The following is a 23,024-nucleotide window of genomic DNA, read 5'->3' as shown; positions in this document are numbered from 1 at the left end:
CAAACGATGTGTATGACACGTGACATAATAATGTTTGCATATTTATAATAGCATTTTAAAAACTTCATTATTAATTCCATGAATTAGTATCTACAATGAATCCAAACATATAGTTTATGATAATTAAATCTAATAATAGCTTTTCTCAAGATAAAAAAATAAAACTTTCAATTATATCTGCATATTGCAGTCAGTATTCTATTTATTTTTATGGTCAATTAAAAAAAAAAAAAGAAAAAAAAAGAAAGAAAGAAAAAAGGAAAAGATAATAGTATTCTTTAATAAGGCAATTATGTTATCACATGACTCACATATTCATAAATATCAAATATAAACAATTTTACATCCTTTTACAAACCATTGCCTATGCAACATAGGAACCGATATCCTTCAGTCATTAACCTAAAATCTCATGAATATTTTTCCTGATCAAAAGTCAGGTAAAATCTCATTAATGGTATTATATCACGTCTTACTCTGGAATTTGATATGGTGTTTTTTTTTTTTTTTTTTTTTTTTTATGATTATATAATTTATAAACGCATATCAGAAATCGCATTAATTTTAATAAGTGTGAATCCATTGCATTTACTCACAGTTATGGCAATGCTTAGAAGAAGGATTCTCCTTCTAGGGATCTTACATATTAAATTAAAATTATAAATATATTAAGGAGTCCTAGGATTCACGAATTACTAAAATCAATAGCACAAGATAATATGGGACGGAGAAGTATTGACAAATTAAAAATGTTCTTATTTACCACAGTCTATTAGGGCACTTGGTACTTCTAATGTCATGTCGACAACTTTGACTTTCTTCATCGAAAATAGTACCTTCTTCACAAACAAAGCGAAAATCTAAGACTTGCTTTGGAGTAAAACCAGGAGAGCAGTAATGAAATAGTCGACAATCTCTCATGTCACCATAAAATCTATACATTTCTCTTTCCAGACAATTAAAGCTGCCATATATTTTTGAAATGGAGAACGACTTGTCTTTCAATCGTCGATTCGATTCTAAAGATGGAATTTTATCCACATTTTCAATTATAGTTGAACTAGGTGTAGAGATTGGATGATTACTAGAATGTACATTTTCAGTTGTAGTAACTGTTACATCGTTAAAATAATAGCCAGTAGTCACAGAAGTTGTAATTTCTGCTGTCTCTGTATGCTTCTTTTCATCTATGTATTCTTTATCTGTCACAGTGGGAATAACCGTTGGTATAGTCGATATATCCATGATATCTTCGTTTATTATATCTTTTGTAATTGTACTTGTTTCTGTAGTATCTGAAATATTATTTGTATCACTGTTGTAGGAAGTAACATCTGTTACAGCGGGGAGTGTTGATAATCTTGATAATGGATATGAAGTGAAATTTTCAATATTTGAATTTAAAGATTGTGAATCTGTACTATCAGTAGATGATGTGACAATTTGAGTTCCGCTTAAATTTTCTACATATTTAATCGTCGTACTTTCAATATTTAATTCTTCATTCTTTTTTACAGTGCTTGTAGGCACAGTAGTAGGTGGTCTTCGAGTTGGTAGAGTAAGTTTCCTAATAACTGGCTTTGGTACTAACTCATTATAAGATTTTGGCGGTTTCGCTGGTTTTGGATTAAACAGAGGTAGTCTCGATTTTATGATCACTGGATTTGGTGTTGTTGTTGGAGGAATATAATTGTAATTTTTTCTAAGTGAAAAAGGTTTAAAGAGATTGGGTACAGAACGAGTAGTTGTGGTTGAAGTTGTTGTTGGTACAGTCGTAGTTGGTATAGTCATTGTTGGTACAATTGTTGGTACAGTTGTTGTTGATACAGTCACTGTTGGTACAGTTATTGTTGGCATTGTTGTTGGTGGTAAAGATGATATTGATAACGTAGTTGGTGACGTTGATGGCAAAGATGTTAGTGATAATGTAGTTGATGACATTGTTGATGATATCAACGTTGATAATGTCAACGCCTCTATTGTGCTCTTTGAAGTTGATTCGATAGTCAATTGCTGTTCATTACTTTCAATCAATTTTGAAAAATCTTTAGTGTCCTTTTCTTGTGCTAGTTCTTCTTTCTCCAATTTAATATTATCCGTTTTAATATCATCTATATTCTTTGATAACTTTTCATTAATACTTACAACTTTAATATCTTTTTCCATCTTATCGTCATTTGGATTCTCAGTATTTATCAGAGGCTCTTGTTCCTTATAATTATGTGGCTCATAATTATCATCAACGTAATCTTGTATAGAAGGTTCAACAGAGACTATCTCTTTTTCCGTATTACTTTCCGTTTTACTTATCCTTGGTAACTCGTCAATAAATTTTAAAACACCTGTCGTACTATCTTCCTGTTCAACTGATTCAGAATTTTCCATTTCTGCAGAATTAGTTGCAGTTTCATATGACTCTGTTACTTGTTCATGATCGTTGGATTCTATCGAAGCGGTAAAATCTTCTATACTACCAGATTCTTTATAATCGTCTATATTATCCCAGTTATAATCTGATTGATTCATAGGATAATCATATTCAGGAAAATCTTCACTTAAAACTGTACTTTCTATATTTTTAATCGTAGGATGTTCATGCGAGTGAAATTCTTCTTTATCCGTATGTGTAATATTATTATCTTTGCTTTTGTGGTATACTTCTTCAGACGAATAATTTTCTTCTAACTTCGTCAGAATTGCTCCTTCGTGAGAATGTTTTTCATTTTCTAAACGATCACGTTCGTTATCGTCAGAAATTTCACTTGAAGTTTTCTCAAATTCTTTATCCTTACCATTCGTCGTTGATACATCATTTGTAGTTTGATATTGTTCCACTGAAATCTCTTCTGTATAAGAATTGACTTTCTTATTAGTAATATCTACTTTTTCTTCAGAATTTTCTAAAGAAACATACGTTGCTTCCGTAGTTTCTCCATTTTCTGTATTAGATTCATCTTTATTCTCTATACTTTCATTTGATGATTCTAATGCTTTCTGATCATTTAGTAATTGATACCTACTAGAATTATTTATTTTTCCTAAATTATCTACATTCGTTTTTTCGGAATCATATTTGACTACGTTATTAATTTGCGTACGTTTCTTTCCAACATTTTCTTTATTCGATGTTATATCTTTTGCAAATTTAGAACTATACTTTATCACAGAATCGATTGCTTTTACGTCTCGTATATTAGACTTATTAGAATCATAATTGTCTATCTGTTCTTCAACTTCTGTTTCAAAATGAGAGGTAGATATATTTGTCGTTAGTTCAGTATCTTCAGAATCAATAATTTCAATCTCACTATCATTTTCTTTTTGATGCTTTCTTTTTGCAGACATTTTTCTTCTAGATATCCTCGAATGAAGTTTCTTTGTTGGAGTATCAATTCTAGAAGTATCAACAATCTCAGTAGTAGTAATTAAATCTTCCATTATCTTGGAAGAAATTATCTTCTCGTTATTAGATTTTTTGTCAGTTCTTTCTGAATGATTTTCCACTTCATCATCCTCCTCATCATATAAATAATCTTTATTATCATTTATTATTTTATCTTCTGGATTACCATAACTTGTTGTTTCTGGTTCTTTTTTATCCACAGAAGAGATATTAGAATTTCTAACGATACTAAGAGGTTTAGCTATTTTATTTGTAGATGATTTTTTATCTACATTTTTATTACTATCTTCTTCCGACGTAAATATATCACTATTCGTAATACGTTTAATTCCCATATCAGAAACTATTTTAATTTCTCTTTCCTGTTCATTTTTATTGAACTTATCTGAATCGTTATATGAAACTATATCTGAATCTACATCTGGAGTTTTAGTAGTATTACTATTCAAAAACCATGTTACCTCAAAACTATTATCATCATTCGTATTGGTATTATTAATTGATGCAGCTAACTCAGTTGTTGTATCTACGTTGGAATCTGTTTCAGAATCTGTATATTCATTGAGATCCAATACTTCTATACTAGAACTATGAATATTTTCTACATTTTCTTCAGATTCTTTTTGTACGTGTTCAAATATTTTTTCATCCTGATCCTTCTCCTCCTCCTCCTCCTCTTCCTCTTCCTCCTCCTCCTCCTCCTCCTCCTCTTCTTCTTCTTCATCCGAATTTAAATTTATATGACGAGAAGCTTTCGTTTCTAAATCTTCAAGAGTATGACCATTTTTAATTCTAACACGCGACTCGGAATTTTTCTCGGCATTTTTATTACCATCGCTATTTCTTATATCGATTTTTCTATCTTCTTTCAATCGTTTATCATCAAATATACTGGTACGTTTCAAGCGTCTTAAATTTCTATCTACTGAATCTACACCATGAACTCTCGAGTTTAAATTCGTTTCTTTATAAGTTGTAGAAGAATCGTCGAGTTCCGTTAAAAATCTTTTTCTTCTATGACCTTTTTCAACTTTACGTAAAATAGCACGACGATGATTGCGAAGTTTAGGTACGTCGCGATAAAACGGATCAAACGATTCATCTCCTTCCTTGTAATCGTCATAAGTAGCCGGAATCGTAGGAAGAGGTATAGTTACTAATTGCGTAGTGTTAAGAGGTCTTCCTGTTTCATCGCTAACACTAGCTTTAGCTGTAACAATCACCCTAGATTGGGAAGGTAGCAAGGGTGGTGGTGGATTTTGTATAATCCTTTGAATATCTGGCGGTGGTAGATTTATGGTTATATGATGTGGCTTTAACTGTGGAACTGGAATAGGAGGTGGAACATGAATGTGTTGAATAATTTGTCCATTAGAAGATGTCGATGGTAAAGGTTTCGGCGATGTCCTTGGAGTTGGATAAAAAGATTTAATCGTTGTTTCAACGCTAGCCGGAGTAGGAAGTATGTTCGAAGAAATTCTTTGCTGGGACGAAGTTTGACTATCTTTCTGTTCCTCTTGTTGTGAGGGTACTGGAGATATCGATAATTTAGAAACCTACAAAACAAATCAATGTTAGATTCTTCTTCTTCTTTTCTTTTTTTTTAAATAAAAAAGAAGTCTTAACTACGATATAAAAATGTTAATAATCCATAGATAATAGTATCACCTTTCCTTTGTTGGTTGATTGGATAGCTTCTAAAGGAGTTATACTATGCTTACGATGTTCATTGTCACGATACTCGGACGTATCTCGTGGATTATGCACGTTAAAAGATTCTGTAGTACTGACAATTCCATGATTATTATAAATTGGATTTATCAATGCCGGATTACTCGGATTTCTATCCAATAAAGTTTGAATAGTCGATGATGTAATATGAAAGAGTGGCGATATAGTTGATGGTTCGTTACGAATAATTTGTGGACTTGCAGTAGAACTGAATCTAATTTGATGAGCCTGAGGTACTTCTTGGACGGTTGTAGAACTAACACCTTGATTACTAAACAATTGATAGGAAGTCGCTTGATTATCGTTTCTCTCATCATTGTGAAGGATGTATTGATGATGATATCCTTGTCTAAACTGTTGTTGTGGATATCCAGTTGAGTGTTGATATGAACCTCTAGCCGTTGTAGTAGATGGTTTACTTGGTCGTGATGTTGTAGTCGTTGTAGTGCCAGCTGTAGGATGTACCGAGGTAGTACGTTGATTATTTTCCACGGATTCTGAAGGATTATCTTCGTCGTCGCTCTCGTGTAAGCTGCGTCAAGATATTCACGATATTATTATAGGAACAATAAGTTTTATCATTTCTTGTTTTACTTATATCATTCTTCGTAATAATAAAAATATTTCTCTTCTTGTTTATGTATATACATATTACATATCATTTTATTAAATATTATTGATTATAATCGATACTTCTTATTGTTAATATTAATATAAATGTAATATATTTTAATATTAACGTTAATATAGTATATTATAATTGTAATTTGATGCTTCTTACACTTAATATCAATATAAATGATATTATTAATCTTAATTTAATTGATATATTATTAATATAAATGATATTTCTTACATTTCTCTATCTTACCCAAATGTGACGGCATTGTTGCCATAGAGCTCCAAATTCAGATTATAAAACTGCTCGCTCTTACTGCAATCAACCTCGTCGACACGTTCACAGACTCTAGTCTCCTGATCGAAGATGGTTCCATTCAAACAAAGGAACCTTATGTCCATAATCTCGTCTGAAACCAAGTCTCACGGTGAAGAAGAGGAACATTATTCGGGGATGCTCATATATGTATACTTGGGTGGTAGATAGATAGGTGTTCAATCGATCGACACCGTTCTTTCTCTCTTTTTTTTTTTTTTTTAATCCATTATTATTATTATTTTTATTATTATCATTATTATAAATCTCAGATATCATTAAACGTACCTTCATAGTAATCATACAAGACAAACAAAAAAATGTAATAATTTCTTTTAACTTTTTACTTTTGACTGAAAACTAGTTATACAAATTATTGAGAAACTCCTCTTCGGAAGGTCATAAGTTCATTAATCTTCTCTATGTTGAAAAAATAGCTCATAATTTACCGTCGAAACTTTCAAACAACATTACTCACAAGTGATTGTGCAAAGCAATTTAAACGTCAGCAATTTGCGTGGACAGATAGATATCTCGCGGAATACGTTTATTCTGTACGAAGGAGAACGATAGTTGTTTTAATTAGATTAAACGATATCATAACAAATTATTGGAACAAATGTTAATTTCAAATTATAGTAGAAATACAAAGTTATCGATTTCATCGAATGCAATCGAATACGATCGAATGTAATCGAAAAGGTCCCCTCTTAATGGCTCCTCAAGCGCAAAGCTAAAGTTTTGTAATAGATCGAGAGATCACCCGCAGAGAATGTCACGGTCGTTGAGGAACGTTTACTGACCTAAGTCGAGACTCAAGAGTGTCTGGCACTACCGTCTCGTCGCGAGAGTCTTATCTCTCTCACCCTATTACTTTACATATATATGTATATATGTATACATATAGATGTACATCAATTATCAATGTTTTTCGATATATCAATCGAGACCATTCTATTATATATCGAAGAATAAAATTTACATATATATACATATATATATATATATATATATATATATAAATCTATTCACAAAATATGCACAAACATTGATTTGTTAATTGATTTCTAATTAAAAAAAAAATAAATAAGTCAGTAAGAATTCCTTCCATCGACGAATAGATCTTAAAAATAAAGGATTGATTTGATTAATAATGATCGACAAGTATCAGCTATGCTGATAGAGGTGTGGCATTAATCGGAGTAACTTATCTACTAACTTATCTGCATATAGAAACAGATATATATATATATATATATATATATATATATAAATCTATTAGGAGATCGAAAAAAATATTCTAAATTACCTTTCTGACCGATCGTGCATACATGAAACATTTGACATCCAGTTTCGAGATCCGCATAATAACCACCGATCACTTTTCCTTGGCACGAAAAGTTAGTATCCGGCAGATTATGGAAGTCCAAATACTTCTAAGAACATTGAGACAATTAAAAACTATCATCGAGATTTTTTTTTTTTTTTTTTTTTTTTTTAAATTATCGATTCTAATATCTAACAGTCTGAATTTCTTATATAATTCCTTATAATCCAATATTTCTGTGATCTCTATACTAAAATATAACATAAAAAAGAAATTATGTTACATAGCTTGTATTAATATTATTATATTGTAATAATTAATCTCATATGTAAATTATTACATGACATTATATATAAATAATTATGATTTATAACACTCACGATAGCTTCGCTTGCGCTGCACGGAGGTAGTAAGCCATGTTGGAAATTTAGAACTGACAAGAAAGCTAAAACAAAAATATGCGAGAAGTGACATATATATATATATATATATATATATATATATCTTTATATATTTGTTTAATATATCACAGGTAATAATATTTATGATATAAAGTTGAAAATCATAGGTATTGAATTTACATAAAACAATTCAATGATTTTCTTGAACGATACATTAGTTTCTTAGTGACAATAGTTATCCTTTATCATTTTCTCTGGTTGAACTGATTTACACAGCGTTATGTGTGGTATGCAAGCATTTATGAGTTACATGTAAAGATATATATATTCATATATACATATATATATATATATATATAATATATATGTGTATATATATTATATGTAAGAAAGTACACGCAAGAGACGAATACACGTAGTCATTGTTATTCGAGGCCTGCCACGGGAAACGGAAGTCCTCCATTATCCTCAAGATACCCGGTATATACCGAGACTACAAGACATTCTACATTCACGTTGATCCCGAAAAAAAAAAAAAAGAAAATTTTTTTATCACTAAATATCGACAATGAATCGTTAGAAAAATAATCATTTCCTCCTTTCGCATATACATGTACTTTTTTTTTTTTTTTTTTTTTTTTTTTTTTTTCCTTAAATACGAATACAAGTAGTATATAAATTTCCCAACTTCTTCGATATATTTCTTCATTTCTTTTTATAATTATTAAAAGATCAATTATTTTATTTTTATTTTTTACCAGATTAATTTCTCTCTCTTTCTCTTTCTTTGAATCTCTCTCTTTCTCTAACTCTCTCAATGAATTAATTATTATCGAATAAAATAATCTTACTTCATTATTTAATAATTTTAAGTTTATATGCATGCCACTTTAATATAAATTTAATGTACTATTCTTAAAATGAAATCTCATGAATAAATATTCATAAATAATGAATTGTTCCTTCGAATAACGTTTATCTAAATATTTTAATTCTTTTGTATTATTAATTAGTCGAATATCTATTACTAAAATCTGTTTAATTAATGATAAACCTATAATGGAAAGTTTCTTATTGTTATAAATGAAATATATATGTACGTATTCGTTGATCGGTGAAAGCTCAACGAGTTAGACCTTTAGACGAGGAAATCATTAGAAAAAACCATAAAAAAAAAAAAAAAGAAAGAAAGAAAAAAATAATTACTTAATTGTATGTCACACATACATACATTCGTATATTCACATTGAAAAATTGAATTCTCTTGGTATGTGTAGAACATTCGCGATGCATATGTAACATATGCAACGAATGCCCTATATCGACTCGCGTGAAAGGCAAACGGTAGCACAAGATATTTCCTTTGATTCGTTTTAATTAAGAAACGCCCGAGATAGCGATCAACACTTCGATGGAAAATAATATTATATCTTGTTTTTACTTATGTACTAAGAATAGAAATAATAATAATAATAATAATAATAATAATAATAATAATAATAATAATAATAATAATAAATATATCTGATTTTACTGAATATAATTTTTATAAATCGTTATATACTTCTCTTTTTATTATTATTTTTTTTTAAACAATTTTCATTCTTCATACTTACATGTTAATCCTATATAAATCAACTTTTTTCATATCTACATAAAAATTATATGATATCTAAATCAGAAATGTTTTTCCTTTTCTACTTCAAAAACTTTGATAATAAAAATCTTGATAGTTACCTATACTAATATAATTATACTATAACAAACATAACACTTGTATAATCGTATTAAAAAAAAAAAAGACAAAAAAAAAGATATGATAAATGAAAAGAAAAATATATATATATATAGCGACATGTCTGTGACTTCGAATATTCAATGGCATTATCGAAAATCAATTTGCGATTTATTATCATATAAATAATGAGGAAGTTTTCATGTTGATAAGTATCATGTACTCTTCCTCTTGTTAATCATCACGATCATTTAAATTCAGCTCATTACAATAGGTTCAATGAATGACGTAAGATGTAAAAAAAAAAAAAAAGAAGATAAAAAAGAAGAAGAAGAAGAGTCAACCTTCCATCGTATTAATTAGTCGACAAATGATACAACTTAGAGAAGTGTCTCCACGCGTACGTACGTACGTACGTACGTACGTATGCGAACGAATGAATTTCTGTATTTCCTAGCTTTGCATCTGTGAATTGTAAGAAGGAAAGTAGCGTTAGTAAGTAGCTATGAATTGCGAGAAAACATAGTGAACCGTGACGAAATTTCCTCGAACAAGAAAATTCTCTTACGGAAAGCGAGTCGTACTTTCTGGTAAACTCGTGATATGCAAAAAAGAAACGAAAGAAAAAAAAATTAGAATACGTCTGCGTGAAAGGAGGTTTGCAAAAGTAGCAACGTGGGCGATACTTCGTTAGATTTTTATTTCTAAGTAATAACCGATGATTGAAAATCTTTCGTCTCTTGGATTGACGTACGAACTGTGTGATTTACGAGTATCGAGTATGAAATATAAAAGGAGAAAAATAGATGTGTCCCTCTCTCTCTTTCTCTCTCTCTCTCTCTCTTTCTTGGTGGGATATTTATTCTCATGGATAAATAACTCAATACGAGTCATGCGTTGTATTTTCATTTCTAACGAAGAGAAATTGAAATTGCCGAACGACGAGAAATTCCCATTGTCTTTCATGAGTTAAACATTAATTAGTACTGGCCTAGATAGCGTGAAATTTTCATAGCGACCACCAAAGTGATATCTTCGATTCATAACGGTGTCAAACGAGATTCAATGGAATACCGCACGCGTGCACACAAAACCATAATGTTTAAAACCATAATAATATAGATAATATATACGTATACTTATCTCAATTTTAATCTTATATATAAATTAAATGAGAAATTTCACGATATATATATATATAGTATGTATGTAGTAGACAAATTTTCTATACTAAACATCCTATTATCATTGAAATGAATACCGTGTTCGTTATACCGTTCTAACGTATAGAACCTGATGATTAAATCCTTACCCTGATATTCCCGGAAGCCCGATTACCCGGCTCTTGATTCACCGTAACTCCGATTATCTGGACAGACAACATGCAAATCTTGTAATCGAATGTACAAAGTTCGAAAATAATTATGCTAAATGAGAAAGTGTGAGATTTCAAAAGTGAAAGTTTATTCAAAATAGTTCTTTCGAGAGATCCGATTTATTAATTCTCTCTAAATAAAAATAATTTTCCCGCGAAATTATCTCTCTTTTCAACAAGGATATATATATACACACACACATGTATATATATATATATAAATAAATGTATATAGACATAAATGAATTATTAATTTTCATCTGTTCTCTGTTGTATGTGCACGCGCGCATGCATCTTCTTTTATTAAAGTAATAAGTTTGAAAGATGATAGAGATCATTCGTCCATTAGGAATAAATGAAATGCGATGAGAAAAATGAATGAAGGGAGAGAATGTAGAGAAGAGAAAATATTGTCGCGAATATAAACGCAAGTACTTACAAACGCCTCTTCTCTGTCTCTTTCGTTCTCCAAGTTCAATCGCTAGCTAAACTCGCGTTGTTACTTGCACGTTCGAAAATAGTAACGCGCGTCACCAAGGTTTGCCATCCGGTATGAGACCGGTTTAAGGATGAAACTAACGATACCGAGCCTTTCATTCCTTTGGAAGGTCGCTTCAAGGATGAAAGTAAAGATCGAAGATGTAGAAAAGTAGTGTAGTCAGGTAAACAACAATTTTTAACTGACTAACTAAATCAAAATAAATTCGAGATAGGATAATCTTGATGAAATGTTTCATAAGAGAATCAACGTATGACATCAGCTAATAAAAAGCCACCATTAATTCAGTCGTTTTAAATGTAACGACGAGTGATGGGTTAGAATGGATCTAAAAAAAGAAAAAAAGAAAAAAGAAAGATACAAAAAAAAAAAAAAGAAACGAGAGTGACTTTCGGAGTCATCGTCGCTGTCAGTTCTTTTTTATTTTTATTTTTATTTTTATTTTTGTTTTCTTTTCTTTTGCTCGCGTATAAAGTAATTATTCGGCCAACGTGAGAGAGTGAAATTAAGATCGTGACTGAGTAATGTGCGTCTTACGTGACTTCGGCACCAAGAGACACGCTTCGAAAGGTCTAACCGCATCCTTGCGCCGGAGTCACGCGATTACATAAGGAGAAAAGTCAGTAGAGAAAGAAATGTATAGAGTACATATATAGATGGAACACTGATTTTGAATCAAATAGTAGATATACGCGTAGAACGGTAGATCGATAAATTTTATGAAGTTCCCTTCTCTTCTTAACGATCTTAACAACGTTCTTCTAAGAATGAACACCATTTGGTACCACATGTATATCTATCAAGAATATACGTTTCTTAATCTAATCTATAAGAATAAAAAATAATTAACAAGACAAAAATAAACGATAAATCACAATTAACATATACATGAGATGACGTAAGAGATTAATCATTAGATTTATACTTATATTCAAAAGCCATTGAACTTTTGTAAGTAAATGAATTCGATAATAACTTTCAAAGAGATTCTGATCGATCTTATTCCGCTGATCGTTTCGAATTGTACTAATCTACGAGTTTACAAGATAAAAAAAGAAAAGAAAGAAGGAAAGAAAGAAATAATAAAACGTATCTAGATAAAATATTATACATGATTATTAGCTTTAGTAGTAACGCAGAAGTCATCGACACAAGCAAATCAATTCGATCATAATTTACGAGGTGTGGCCTCCAGTCATTCTAATCATATTGTTTTCTCGTTTCGATCGATCCGTACGTTTCTTACAGCTAGAAATTTGTTAAGGATTAGAACCTATTAACAATGAACAATCCATTGATCTGTCAGTTCCAATGGATAAATCATAAAATGATCGAAAGTTTTGAAGCATGTGTAATCTCGTTTTGTCTTACCCTGTAGTAGAAGTCCATGCAGCGCAAAGTTCATGGCTGCGCTATAATCGATTCCTTCGACCTATAAAATAAAAAGAAAAAAATACAAAATAAAACAAATACAAAATAAAAAAATGTTAGTAAAAATTATTATTAACATTCTATGTGCATTGTTATATTTATAAATATATAAATATATATATATATATATGTATATAAAACTAAGTTTCTCCAAAAAAAAAAAAAAAAATAATAATAATCTTGGTATTTTACAAAAAACATTCTTTCGATTATTTCGACAACTTCCTTTTCTTTCTTTCTTTCTTCCTTTCTTTCTTTCTTTCTTTTTTTAGCTGTCCACTCAAAGTCTCTGGCAAATGTGGAATTATTCACGGGTATACCGTGATTTGAATTGAGCAAGGAACGTGACCTGAAATCGTTTCAAACGAAAGCGACGCAGTTGATTTGTTGCTTCGTTTCGTTAAGAAACATCGGAAATTTTTGGAAGAGTATACACGAGGATAAAAAAAATTTGTCGAGCGAAAAGTTTCTCGAGTATTATTTTCATCAACGATTTCTGTGTTATCTCCCATGTGTTATTTTCCTTATTGATTATTTTTTTCTTCTTGTTTATCTTGTTTCTAACATTGATATTTCGACGTATTACCGAACACTTTAAAATAAAATAAAGTGGTGAAAGTAGTTGTTCGCTCGCGGGTACAATCGGCCGATGAGAGTAACTATGATTTAACGATGACAGGGATTAAGCAATCGTTTCAACCTTCTTAAACCCTCCCATCGTAGAGCTGTACGATTAAAATGCATCCTCTAAAGTGAAACCTCTGTGATCTCTAAATAGACTTTATTTCTTAAACGAAATGAAAAGACACTCTTATTTAATCGCAAAATAGATTAGATATAATAATAACAAATAAAATCTATATCTAATCCGTTTATAGCAAAAGGAAAAAAACAGTTAATAAATATTATAAGAAAAACGATCGGATCGGTTTCGTTCTTTCTCTCTCTCTCTCTCTCTTTTTTCTTTTCCCTTCTCATTATCTTAATTTTTTAATTTTTTGACATCTTTTTTCTTTTTCTTTTTTGTCAATTTCTTTAACTCACGAAGTTGATTTCACTTTGTTGAAGCGCAACACGTGTGAAAGAGAAAGGCGTTTCCACATCTTGTGCTTGATTCCAGAATAGTACTACTTATACTATTCAAACGAAATTTGTACATACATACTTTGCCGATGGCTCATAGAATTAAACACATTCAGACAATTCTAATCTATGTATACAATAATCGCTACCAATTTGCATACACAGTTATCTTATAAGTGGTCCTCGAAACACCAATACACTTAGTTAACTACGGCACAAATGTTCTTTACGAAAGCTACTCACGTTTGATGTTGCTGCTTCTTACCGGCGGTGTAAATAATGAAATACCGAAGGTTAGCGCATAAACACGTGCATGCGTTATCCGTCATTGTAAATGTCAAGTTCAAAATATTAAGGACACGCTAGGAGGCATTAATAAATAAACTTGATATTTATTTAAGGGAATATCAAAGAAGAGAGAGAAAGAAAAAAAAGAGTATACGATCGAGACAAAAATATTTACGTTGAAATTATTACGTACGAAAGAGAGAGAGAAAAGAGAGAGAGAGAGAGAGAGAGAGAGAGAGAGAGAGAGAGATGTCGCATCGTTAGAAAATTTGCATTACGCTTTCACTGCTCTAAAAAAAGAAAGAAAGAAAGAAAGAAAGAAAGAAAAAATATGTATATACCGTCGTACACACGTATTCGTTTTCTCCAGAAAGCGATCGATTCTCACGGCGATATTTGGAGTCATCCATACGTAAAACCGGCACATCGCGTCCGCGATTTGTTTCGAAGCAGCTACTAACAGAGACACGACGACCACGACAACGACGACTACGACACACGGCTTTCCCCCGATTCTGTGTCGTGAATGAAAGATACGTGCTCGCTGGAAAGCGCCGCGCCTTTAACCGACTATATTTATCAAACAAATGTAACGATGAGAAAACAGAAAACTTCTTAAGCAATTTAACTATATTATAAATACATAGTTTCGGTTAACGATTTCTTATATTACGATTTATTATTATAATACATTTCAACGACGTGTTTTCCATAGTTATCATAATTATCTAATTATAATTTAACGATAAGAAAGTGTATCTATTTTCGATCTATTGTCCATTTCACAATTGCTAATAGTAATAATAATATATCTAACCATACGGGGTGTCCAATTATTTTTGTAATACCACAAGTAGGTACACCGCAAACTCGTGTGGTTAAAAGAAACGTAGGTAAATACGTACGTACCCTTTTATAAGTACGTATGTATTGTACATACATATGTATTGATACATACTCTTTTCGAACGATCTTCTTTGATCACTAATTACATGTTGCAACGCAACGAATTCGGACGTTTAACGTAAACAGTATCATCCTTGACACACTTTGCGCTACTAAAGAAAAAGAAAAAGAAAAAAAAAAAAGAAAGAAAAAGAAAAAAGAACGGAAAACATCGATGGACTAATAATGAGTTGGTTAGCTTTCGAGTCGTCAAGAGGATCGTTAAAAAATAAAACTAAAGGGAACAAAAAAAGAAATCGAAATACGGAAGCGTAACGTTTCCAAAAAAAAAATAATAATAATAAAATAAAATAAAATAAATAAATTAATTAATTAATTAGTGAATAAAAAAAAGAAATGAGACAAAAAGAACGAATCTTCGCAAAAAATGTATCGATGAAAGAAGAACAAAATAATTTTGTTTCGCGACACCCAATTTAGAATTAAAGCAACTAGAAACGTTCATAATCGGCAGCGCCTGAAGCGCATCCTGAACTTTCTAAACCTATCACGGTTGCAGCAATGCGATCGTCCAATCGACCATAGCAGTTCATTCCCTTTCATGGTGAGTCACGACCGTCTTCTTCTTTGCTCCTCTCCTCTTGCGCATCTTCATTTCTGAGAAAACTATTTTCCGACTCCATTAAACCCCGATGATCAGACATATCTTACGTATCATGAATACGATCGTTCGCGATTACGTTAACGTAACAAGACATTTTCTTATTTCCGTCTCATCAATCTGTTATATCAATTTTATATCGTATTATAGTCATGAATTGCACACGTCAGTCACACAACGCCATTAGTAGCATTCACGAACAGTCATGAACTATTTCTTTCAAATACATCATATTTGACCCTAATCGTATATACATATACACAGAAAAAGAGAGAGAGAGAGAGAGAGAGAGAGTCAAAAGCTTAACACAAATACGAATTAATCGTGTAGACTTAGAAAAGGATTGAAGTAAATAAGTAGGTAACTAATTAACTTTATCATGACATCGATTATTTAAAAAAAAAAAAAAAAGTGAGTTCATTAAAATTGTTTCTTTTGAAAGTAAAGTAATAAATCAACGTCTCGAATTCCAAGTAAATTTCTTTTTATTTTTTATTTTTTTGTTTTTTTAGGAAGTTGACTCAATGTTTTACAGGAACCATTTAGCATACTCGTGGTAACGCATTATCATCATTTTCACCTAATAAATCATCTCGTTTGTCGGCTCATTCGTATTGTTAAAACGGTATCATACTTGTTCCTCGCAAACATAGTCAGTGTTAAAATTTTAAATCGTGTTCTCATAGGTTAAATAGGCTCAGTTCAATTAGCGATTTAAATGGTAAACGTTAAATGATATAAGAGAACACACGAATTCTTTTCATTTTCGCGATTTGCCATGGTTGAGCAAGATTTATAGTTTCAAGCGTGGGCAACACGTTGTAAAGGCAAAGTTACGTAATATGCTTTCGATTATTGATCCTGTTCAACCGGTGACAGAATATAACTATTAACAGAAGAGTCATATCTTTTTTAAGATAATGATTAAATTGATTAACGATATCAAACAAGTTCGATTTTAAACGATTTTTTCTAATCAAATTTTTTTTTTTAGAAGTTAAGAAAAAGCAATTAACAATGTACAATTATACATAATTTCTTTTTATTATTACCCTTTTTATTTCATTTTATTTTTTTGTTTAATTAATCCAAAACCATTTTTATTATTTAATTTATTATTTAATTACTTTTGTTTTGTTCATTATTAATTTTAATTATTCCAAAACAATTTGTCCTTTCAACGATGAATGACGCTCCCTTTTTGAAAGGTAATATTTTTTTTTCGTTGCAAAAGAAAACGTGAAATCGATACAAAGTAATCGACACTAGATCGACAATACTTTCCGGATCGTAGATACGATAAAGTAAGGTATGGATTTTCTACAAATTATTATCTAACGCATACCTCTGTGTACTTTTAAAATATCGAAGTTGAATCTCGAGGATCGACTTATAAAATGAACGAGAAAATATGATTGACCTTCGTTTAAATTAAACGCCATAATTAATGCAGATACACGAGGATCGATAATAATGTTAATTATATTTTAACTTTAACGAGACCGATACATACACACTATATATATATATATATATATATATATATATATATATGCTTTATCAATGAATTTCAATAATTTCATCCGATTATGTATTGCAAATCATCTTAACATTTGAAACATCATTATAGATCATTAATATCGATTATATAATAACAATTATAAAAACAAGAGAGATCAAATCTGAAAGAATCGATATCATTGAAATATCCTCAAACGTTCTATGTAAACTTGCATAACGTTACTAGAAATGATAATTTTAAATGCAACGATTATTGAACGTTGGAGTGTGCACGTTGATTTTTCTAAGATACGAAGTGGTTTTCGATAGCAACCTACGAGTTTCGCTTTCTCGAGTTAGATAACTTCGTGAAATACAAGTATACAAGTAATTATTTTACCGTAAGTAAGTAAATAAATCATTCGAACGTTAAATAATTCAAATGTTTCGATTCATCTTCCGAAAAAAAAAGAAAGAAAGAAAGAAAGAATAAAGAGATTCATATACGAATGTACATATGTAAATCTGTAAATATGTAATTCGAAAAATTTCTGATTTATATATTTGATATTTTATTTTATAATATTACGAGATGATAAAACTTTGTGTCAATTAGAAAGGTATTACATAAACGAGTTTAATGGAACACTAGAAGTAAAATAAATACGACCTATCGTAGTTCCGCTTGTTAGTATAGGACAGAACCAAAGGAGAGGACGAGAAATAGCGGTACTCGCTGGTCAAGTCACCGTCCAGTTAGTTAGCTTTCATTTTCGATAAGTGGCGTTTCGTTCGAACGCTTGAATTCTTCATAAAGGTCAGTAATCGTTCGTAAAACCCGTCGTTGATAAAAAAAAAAAGAAGGACATTAAAAAAAGAAAAAGGAAAAGAAAAAAAGAAGAAGAAAAAAAAGTAATATCCACGCTTTATTACAGCTTTGTCGGATTAAAACTGAAATGGTAAAAACTTTTCAGTAGAATTATTCATACGCTATAGTACGAATATACATATATGTAAATATTTAAGATAAAATTGAAAAAGAAAAAGAAAGAAAGAAAGAAAGAAAAAGAAAATTCAAGAACGGACAAGTACGAATTTAAATCAATCGAATTTCCTCGCGTTTCGACGGAGAAACAAAACGAAATAAAACAAAACAAGAAAAAAAGAATAAGAAGAAGGAAAAAAAAATAAAAGAAAAATTCGAGAGCGAATAAGAATGAATTTCATTTTCCCGCTCGTTGTTCGAAAAGTAATACGTATATACGTATCAATAGGAAAATATTCAAATACAATAGTCGACACCATGGAAAATAAATTCTACGTGAGCTCGTATAATCGCTATTTATATTTAACGATTTAAGCAACGCATTATTCTATTCCACGATTGGAAACTTTCGTTGCGACATGAATCGCGTTGGAACGTTGATTATCGAAGATATGAGAAAAAAAAAAAAAAAAAGCTTTCCTACGAAGCTGACGAACGACATTATAAAGAGAATAAATAAAACAAAAGAATAACTAATATACTAAGGGTTATTGTAACATTACCTTAACAATAATAAAATATTACAATCCATAAATCAGATATTTCAAATGACGCGCCGTTTTACGCTCGGCCAACTGTCCGATGGTATTTGAAACTTGCCGCGGTGAAAGTTAGACGCTAAACATGTGTTTTTATATTGGCTGATACAATTTTACGATAGTATTGCATATTTATAAGGAGTTAACACGCGATTTCCTTACGAAGTAGTTCCTCTGCGTATAACCTCCAATCGTCACTTCAAATCACGATCTACGATCTTTCAAATATTTTTACTCGACCGAGCATGAATTTTCCTTCCCTAATTTTCTCTCTTTTCCTGTCTCTATCTATCTCTTTCTCTCTATCAATTTAAAACATTAATACATAAAGATTGTAGAAAAGACGAAGTAAAAAACATAGCTATAAGATTTTCCTCTATTCTCTCTCTTTCTCTCTCTCTCTCTCTCCTTTTATACTTTCATTTGCACACGTGCCATGCTCGCATAGTACGCCTACGGAAAGTGCAGTACGGCTGCCTTGTAGAATCGTGTCCAAGTATTTGTTGTTATCCTCGACGTAATCGAGAACTTTGAATGAGAAGAAAGTGGATACCGTTCGATTTCTATATATCTCTTGCGAATAGCGAGGCTAACGAGCGAAGATCTTTCTCGAGGAACGAGGAAATCGATGTGTCTACGATTGTATATGATGTGTGTATGTGTGTGTTTGTGTTTGTGTGTGGAGAGAGAAAAGAGAGAGAGAGAGAGAGAGAGAGAGAGAAAGAGAGGTTAGGAAAGACACGACATAACAAAGGAAGATTTCTTATCGCGTAATATTCAAACATCTTCTTTTGCTTTTTAAATTGATTCGATTACGTATACGAACGAACGTGTTACGATGAAAAATTTTCAATCCGGTTATTCCTTTCCCTTCAGTCAGTCAGTCAGTCAGTCAGTCAGTTAGTTAGTTAATTAGTTCTCTCTCTCTCTCTCTCTCTCTCTCTCTCTCTTTCTCTCTTTCTATCTGTCTGTCTGTCTCTGTCTTTCTTTTTCTTTTTTCTTATTGTCAATTTACGTTTCTCCAAATAATAGTAATAGTAGTAGTTTAATCGCATAGTAAAACTCGACGATGAAAAAGAAAAGAATTCACGTTTGATCGTAAGGCGAGAGTAAATCGAGCCACCGCGTTCGACTTTCGTTTAGGTTGACAACAGTGCTAAGCCCTTTCACCTATATCACAACTATATCACTCGTTACGCCACTGGACGTAATACTAGGATTCGAATGGGCGTTTTAAAATAAATAGGCCGAGGACGTCTAGATATATATATATATATATATATATATATATATATATATGTATGTATGTATGTATGTATGTATATATGCAATTCTTGTTACAAACTTAATGTGTCTCTAATAATGATATATTTAATGTTCTTGACTAATCGTTAGAGATCATTCGATAGTTAATTATTTATTTATATACTATCCTTTTCTTTCATTCGCGAGATAAACATTCGCAATATCCAACGATTCGTCTTTTCCTATGTACCGATCAGAAAAATAACTTTCTAAAAATTCGTTCTAAAAAAATGTAAGTATGACTGCTAAATCGAAACTCCAATATGTGTGATATATGTATATATGTATGTGTATGTGTATATATATATATATATATATATATATATATATATATATGCATCTACGTATGTATACGTTTAATAACAGTAACGATTTACCGTTACGTCGACTGACCTTATATGAAGATAACATTCCATATTGCTTTACAAGATATGTAACATGATACTTGTACTCTTTCTACTATTATCATTATTATTTATTATTATCATTATTACTATTATAAAATTCCAAATAGCAATTTTATAAACACCCTATATAAGAAAGCATTCCCGTATCGTTACCTAACGGCGAGAAATCCGAGGCCCGTTTCACTTCACAGCTGTCCGATATAACAGCACTATCGATAATGACGCGTATTTCTGATTTTACCGTATTAAAATGCTATTTGTAATGAACATTTGGCAATACGCCATATGATGTATACTTTTCAATGTTATAAATGTTAAATATCATTTCTACAATATATATATATATATATATATATATATATATATATATTCGTATAATCTTTAATAAAACGTAGTAGGAAATATAATAAAAGGTCATTGTAATCTTATTTCCATCGAAAATTATTATCTAATAACTTTCAACGCGGATGCGTTTGTCTTAATAAATCATCAAACGAATAATTTTTATAATACAAGTAATAAAATAATACGTACCTACCCGTGGCTCGTATTCCAATGACGATCAGAGAACTTCTCGAGATGTATCCTCGATCGTTGATGTTTCTTGCGAAAGTATCCTCTTCTTCAACAGATATCGTTTTGTTATTCGTCGAACTATCATTCTCCATCGAGACCCGTCAACTCGCACACGTTGATCGACCGATCCACATCGCACATACGAGCTCTCATTCTGAATTCTTCCGGATCTTCTGAAGATCGAACGAAACGTTTCAAAAAATAACGCGATCCGATCTCCCAATGGAGACAATTTCAAATATTTTCAAAATTTCACGAATTTCGCGCGTAATCGTGACTCGAAGCGCCCCCCTCCTCCCCACTCCTTCGTCTTAACGGCACTTTGAAAAGTAGCCACGAGATTGGACGACGATTAATATCATCAAAACGAAATTATATTTCGATTCTTGTTTGATTTACGTTTTCTTTTCTCTCTCTCTATCTCTCTCTCTCTCTTTCTTCTTTAAAAATTTGATATCCCTTGTAATATCTCCGATCTGCCTCTTTCTATCTTTCTTTATCTCTTTTTACGTTCCTTGAATTAATTTTCTTTTCTTCTTCTTCTTTTTTTATTCTTTCTCTCTTTTCTCTTTCTTTCGTTTTTCTTTTGTTTCGACGATAGTTTTACGAACACAACATAACTGCGTAATACGTTTTGTCTGTCGGCTTTCTTTTTAATTCGATTTCTTTCTTTCTTTCTTTCTTTTTTATTCTCTTTTTCTTTCTTTCAATCGATCATCGACATTCAAAACACGTACGATGACTCGACCGTTAGCCGAAACACATAAAAAATCATGCTAACCTACCGCTTTGGATGCCTTCGTAAGACTGAAGTCGTCGTCCCTCTAGTGACCGAGTAGGTGCACGGCTTTCTCATCCCTTCTCTCTCTCTCTCTCTTTCTCTCTCTCTCTCTCTCTTTCTCTCTTTTTCTCTTCCTTTTTCTTCATCCTTTCTCTCCGTTCCTTTTTCGCGCGATCTCTCTTAACAACGTCGTGTTGAACATGTCGAATGCAAGGATACCGGAAGGCCACCAAAAAAACGAATTGGAAGAACCTTCGAAGAATAAAACATTCGCACGATGAAAAATATGTTATTATTTTCACACTTGAAATTTTTATATATATATATATATATATATATATATATATATAAGAATAATTGTATTAATAAAACAATAACGTATTATAGAAATATACATATTTGTCAATGATATAATTATTTCTGATCGAAAGTTCTAGTCGATGACCGTTGATACACTTTTCATAATATCTTACAAACTCGACACTCCACTCCACTTCACTTCACTTCGTTCGTTTCATTTTTCCTATTAATCGTTTCGAAGAAGAAAAAAAAGGAAAAGAAGAAAGACAGAAAAAAAAAAGGAACGAGACTATAAAATACTGTTACTTTCAGCTCTATCTTTAAGGCGTAAGAGAGAATGTAGACAAAAATAAAGAAAACCAGACTGGATGTGGATCGGTTGGTAGTATCGTATACCAGTGTGCATAAGTAGTTGGCCAATGATCGTCTGTTACGCAAGTTACAAGATAGATGGGGTATATAATATTATTGACAGGAGTATATAATATAGAAATAATACTAAAGTCAAAGAATTATCTTGCGAAGATCCCTGTCGGTAAAATAAAATAAAAAAAAAAAAAAAAAAAGAAAAAGGTTATGTACAAATCAGTAATGAAAAAACGTTTCCACGTTGTAATATGATTTTCGTTCTTTTACGTATAATCCATAAGAAGAGTTTTCTCAAGGACTTAAAGGACCATACTATCGAATCCGTAGATTGTTACTGTGCTCGATCGAAAATGAAACTTTCGGAAAAAGAAAGGTAAGAGGGAAGCTGTGTCGAAAGAAAAATATACAGAAGCAAAAAAAAAAAAAAA

General features: G+C 31.1%; 1 protein-coding gene across 16 annotated transcripts; it reads right to left on the bottom strand.

Annotated features, from left to right (window-relative positions):
• Window positions 1–259: 259 nt before the first annotated feature.
• Window positions 260–22,198, bottom strand: LOC122635729 (flocculation protein FLO11-like). 16 transcript variants are annotated; one of them, XM_043826269.1, is made up of 8 exons: window positions 21,105–21,180; window positions 12,777–12,837; window positions 10,844–10,900; window positions 7,776–7,840; window positions 7,378–7,504; window positions 6,006–6,174; window positions 5,072–5,666; window positions 260–4,959 (listed from the first exon to the last, which is right to left on the bottom strand). In XM_043826269.1, the coding sequence occupies exons 5-8, from the start codon at window positions 7,406–7,408 to the stop codon at window positions 760–762; spliced, it is 4,995 nt and encodes a 1,664-aa protein (XP_043682204.1). In that variant the 5' UTR covers window positions 7,409–7,504; window positions 7,776–7,840; window positions 10,844–10,900; window positions 12,777–12,837; window positions 21,105–21,180; the 3' UTR covers window positions 260–759. The 16 variants fall into 16 exon arrangements, with proteins under 16 accessions (XP_043682204.1, XP_043682207.1, XP_043682205.1 ...); XM_043826272.1 differs by having other exon boundaries at window positions 7,378–7,501; XM_043826270.1 differs by having other exon boundaries at window positions 21,109–21,160.
• Window positions 22,199–23,024: the final 826 nt, after the last annotated feature.

Source organism: Vespula pensylvanica, chromosome 19 (assembly GCF_014466175.1).
Source record: "Vespula pensylvanica isolate Volc-1 chromosome 19, ASM1446617v1, whole genome shotgun sequence".
Taxonomy (NCBI): Eukaryota; Metazoa; Arthropoda; class Insecta; order Hymenoptera; family Vespidae; genus Vespula; species Vespula pensylvanica.
Note: the sequence above shows the minus strand (reverse complement) of the source record. Positions and strands in the feature narration are given on the sequence as shown.

What these genes read in the sequence shown, in the direction of transcription:
- LOC122635729 (XM_043826260.1), bottom strand. Translation starts at nt 21,238, where the DNA reads ATGGAGAATGATAGTTCGACGAATAACAAAACGATATCTGTTGAAGAA. An exon ending in CATTGGAATACGAGCCACGG is followed by an intron (nt 7,841 to 21,108) that starts GTAGGTACGTAT and finishes TTTTTGTTTTAG; the next exon opens with CTTTCTTGTCAGTTCTAAAT. An exon ending in AACAATGCCGTCACATTTGG is followed by an intron (nt 5,667 to 6,005) that starts GTAAGATAGAGA and finishes ATCTTGACGCAG; the next exon opens with CTTACACGAGAGCGACGACG.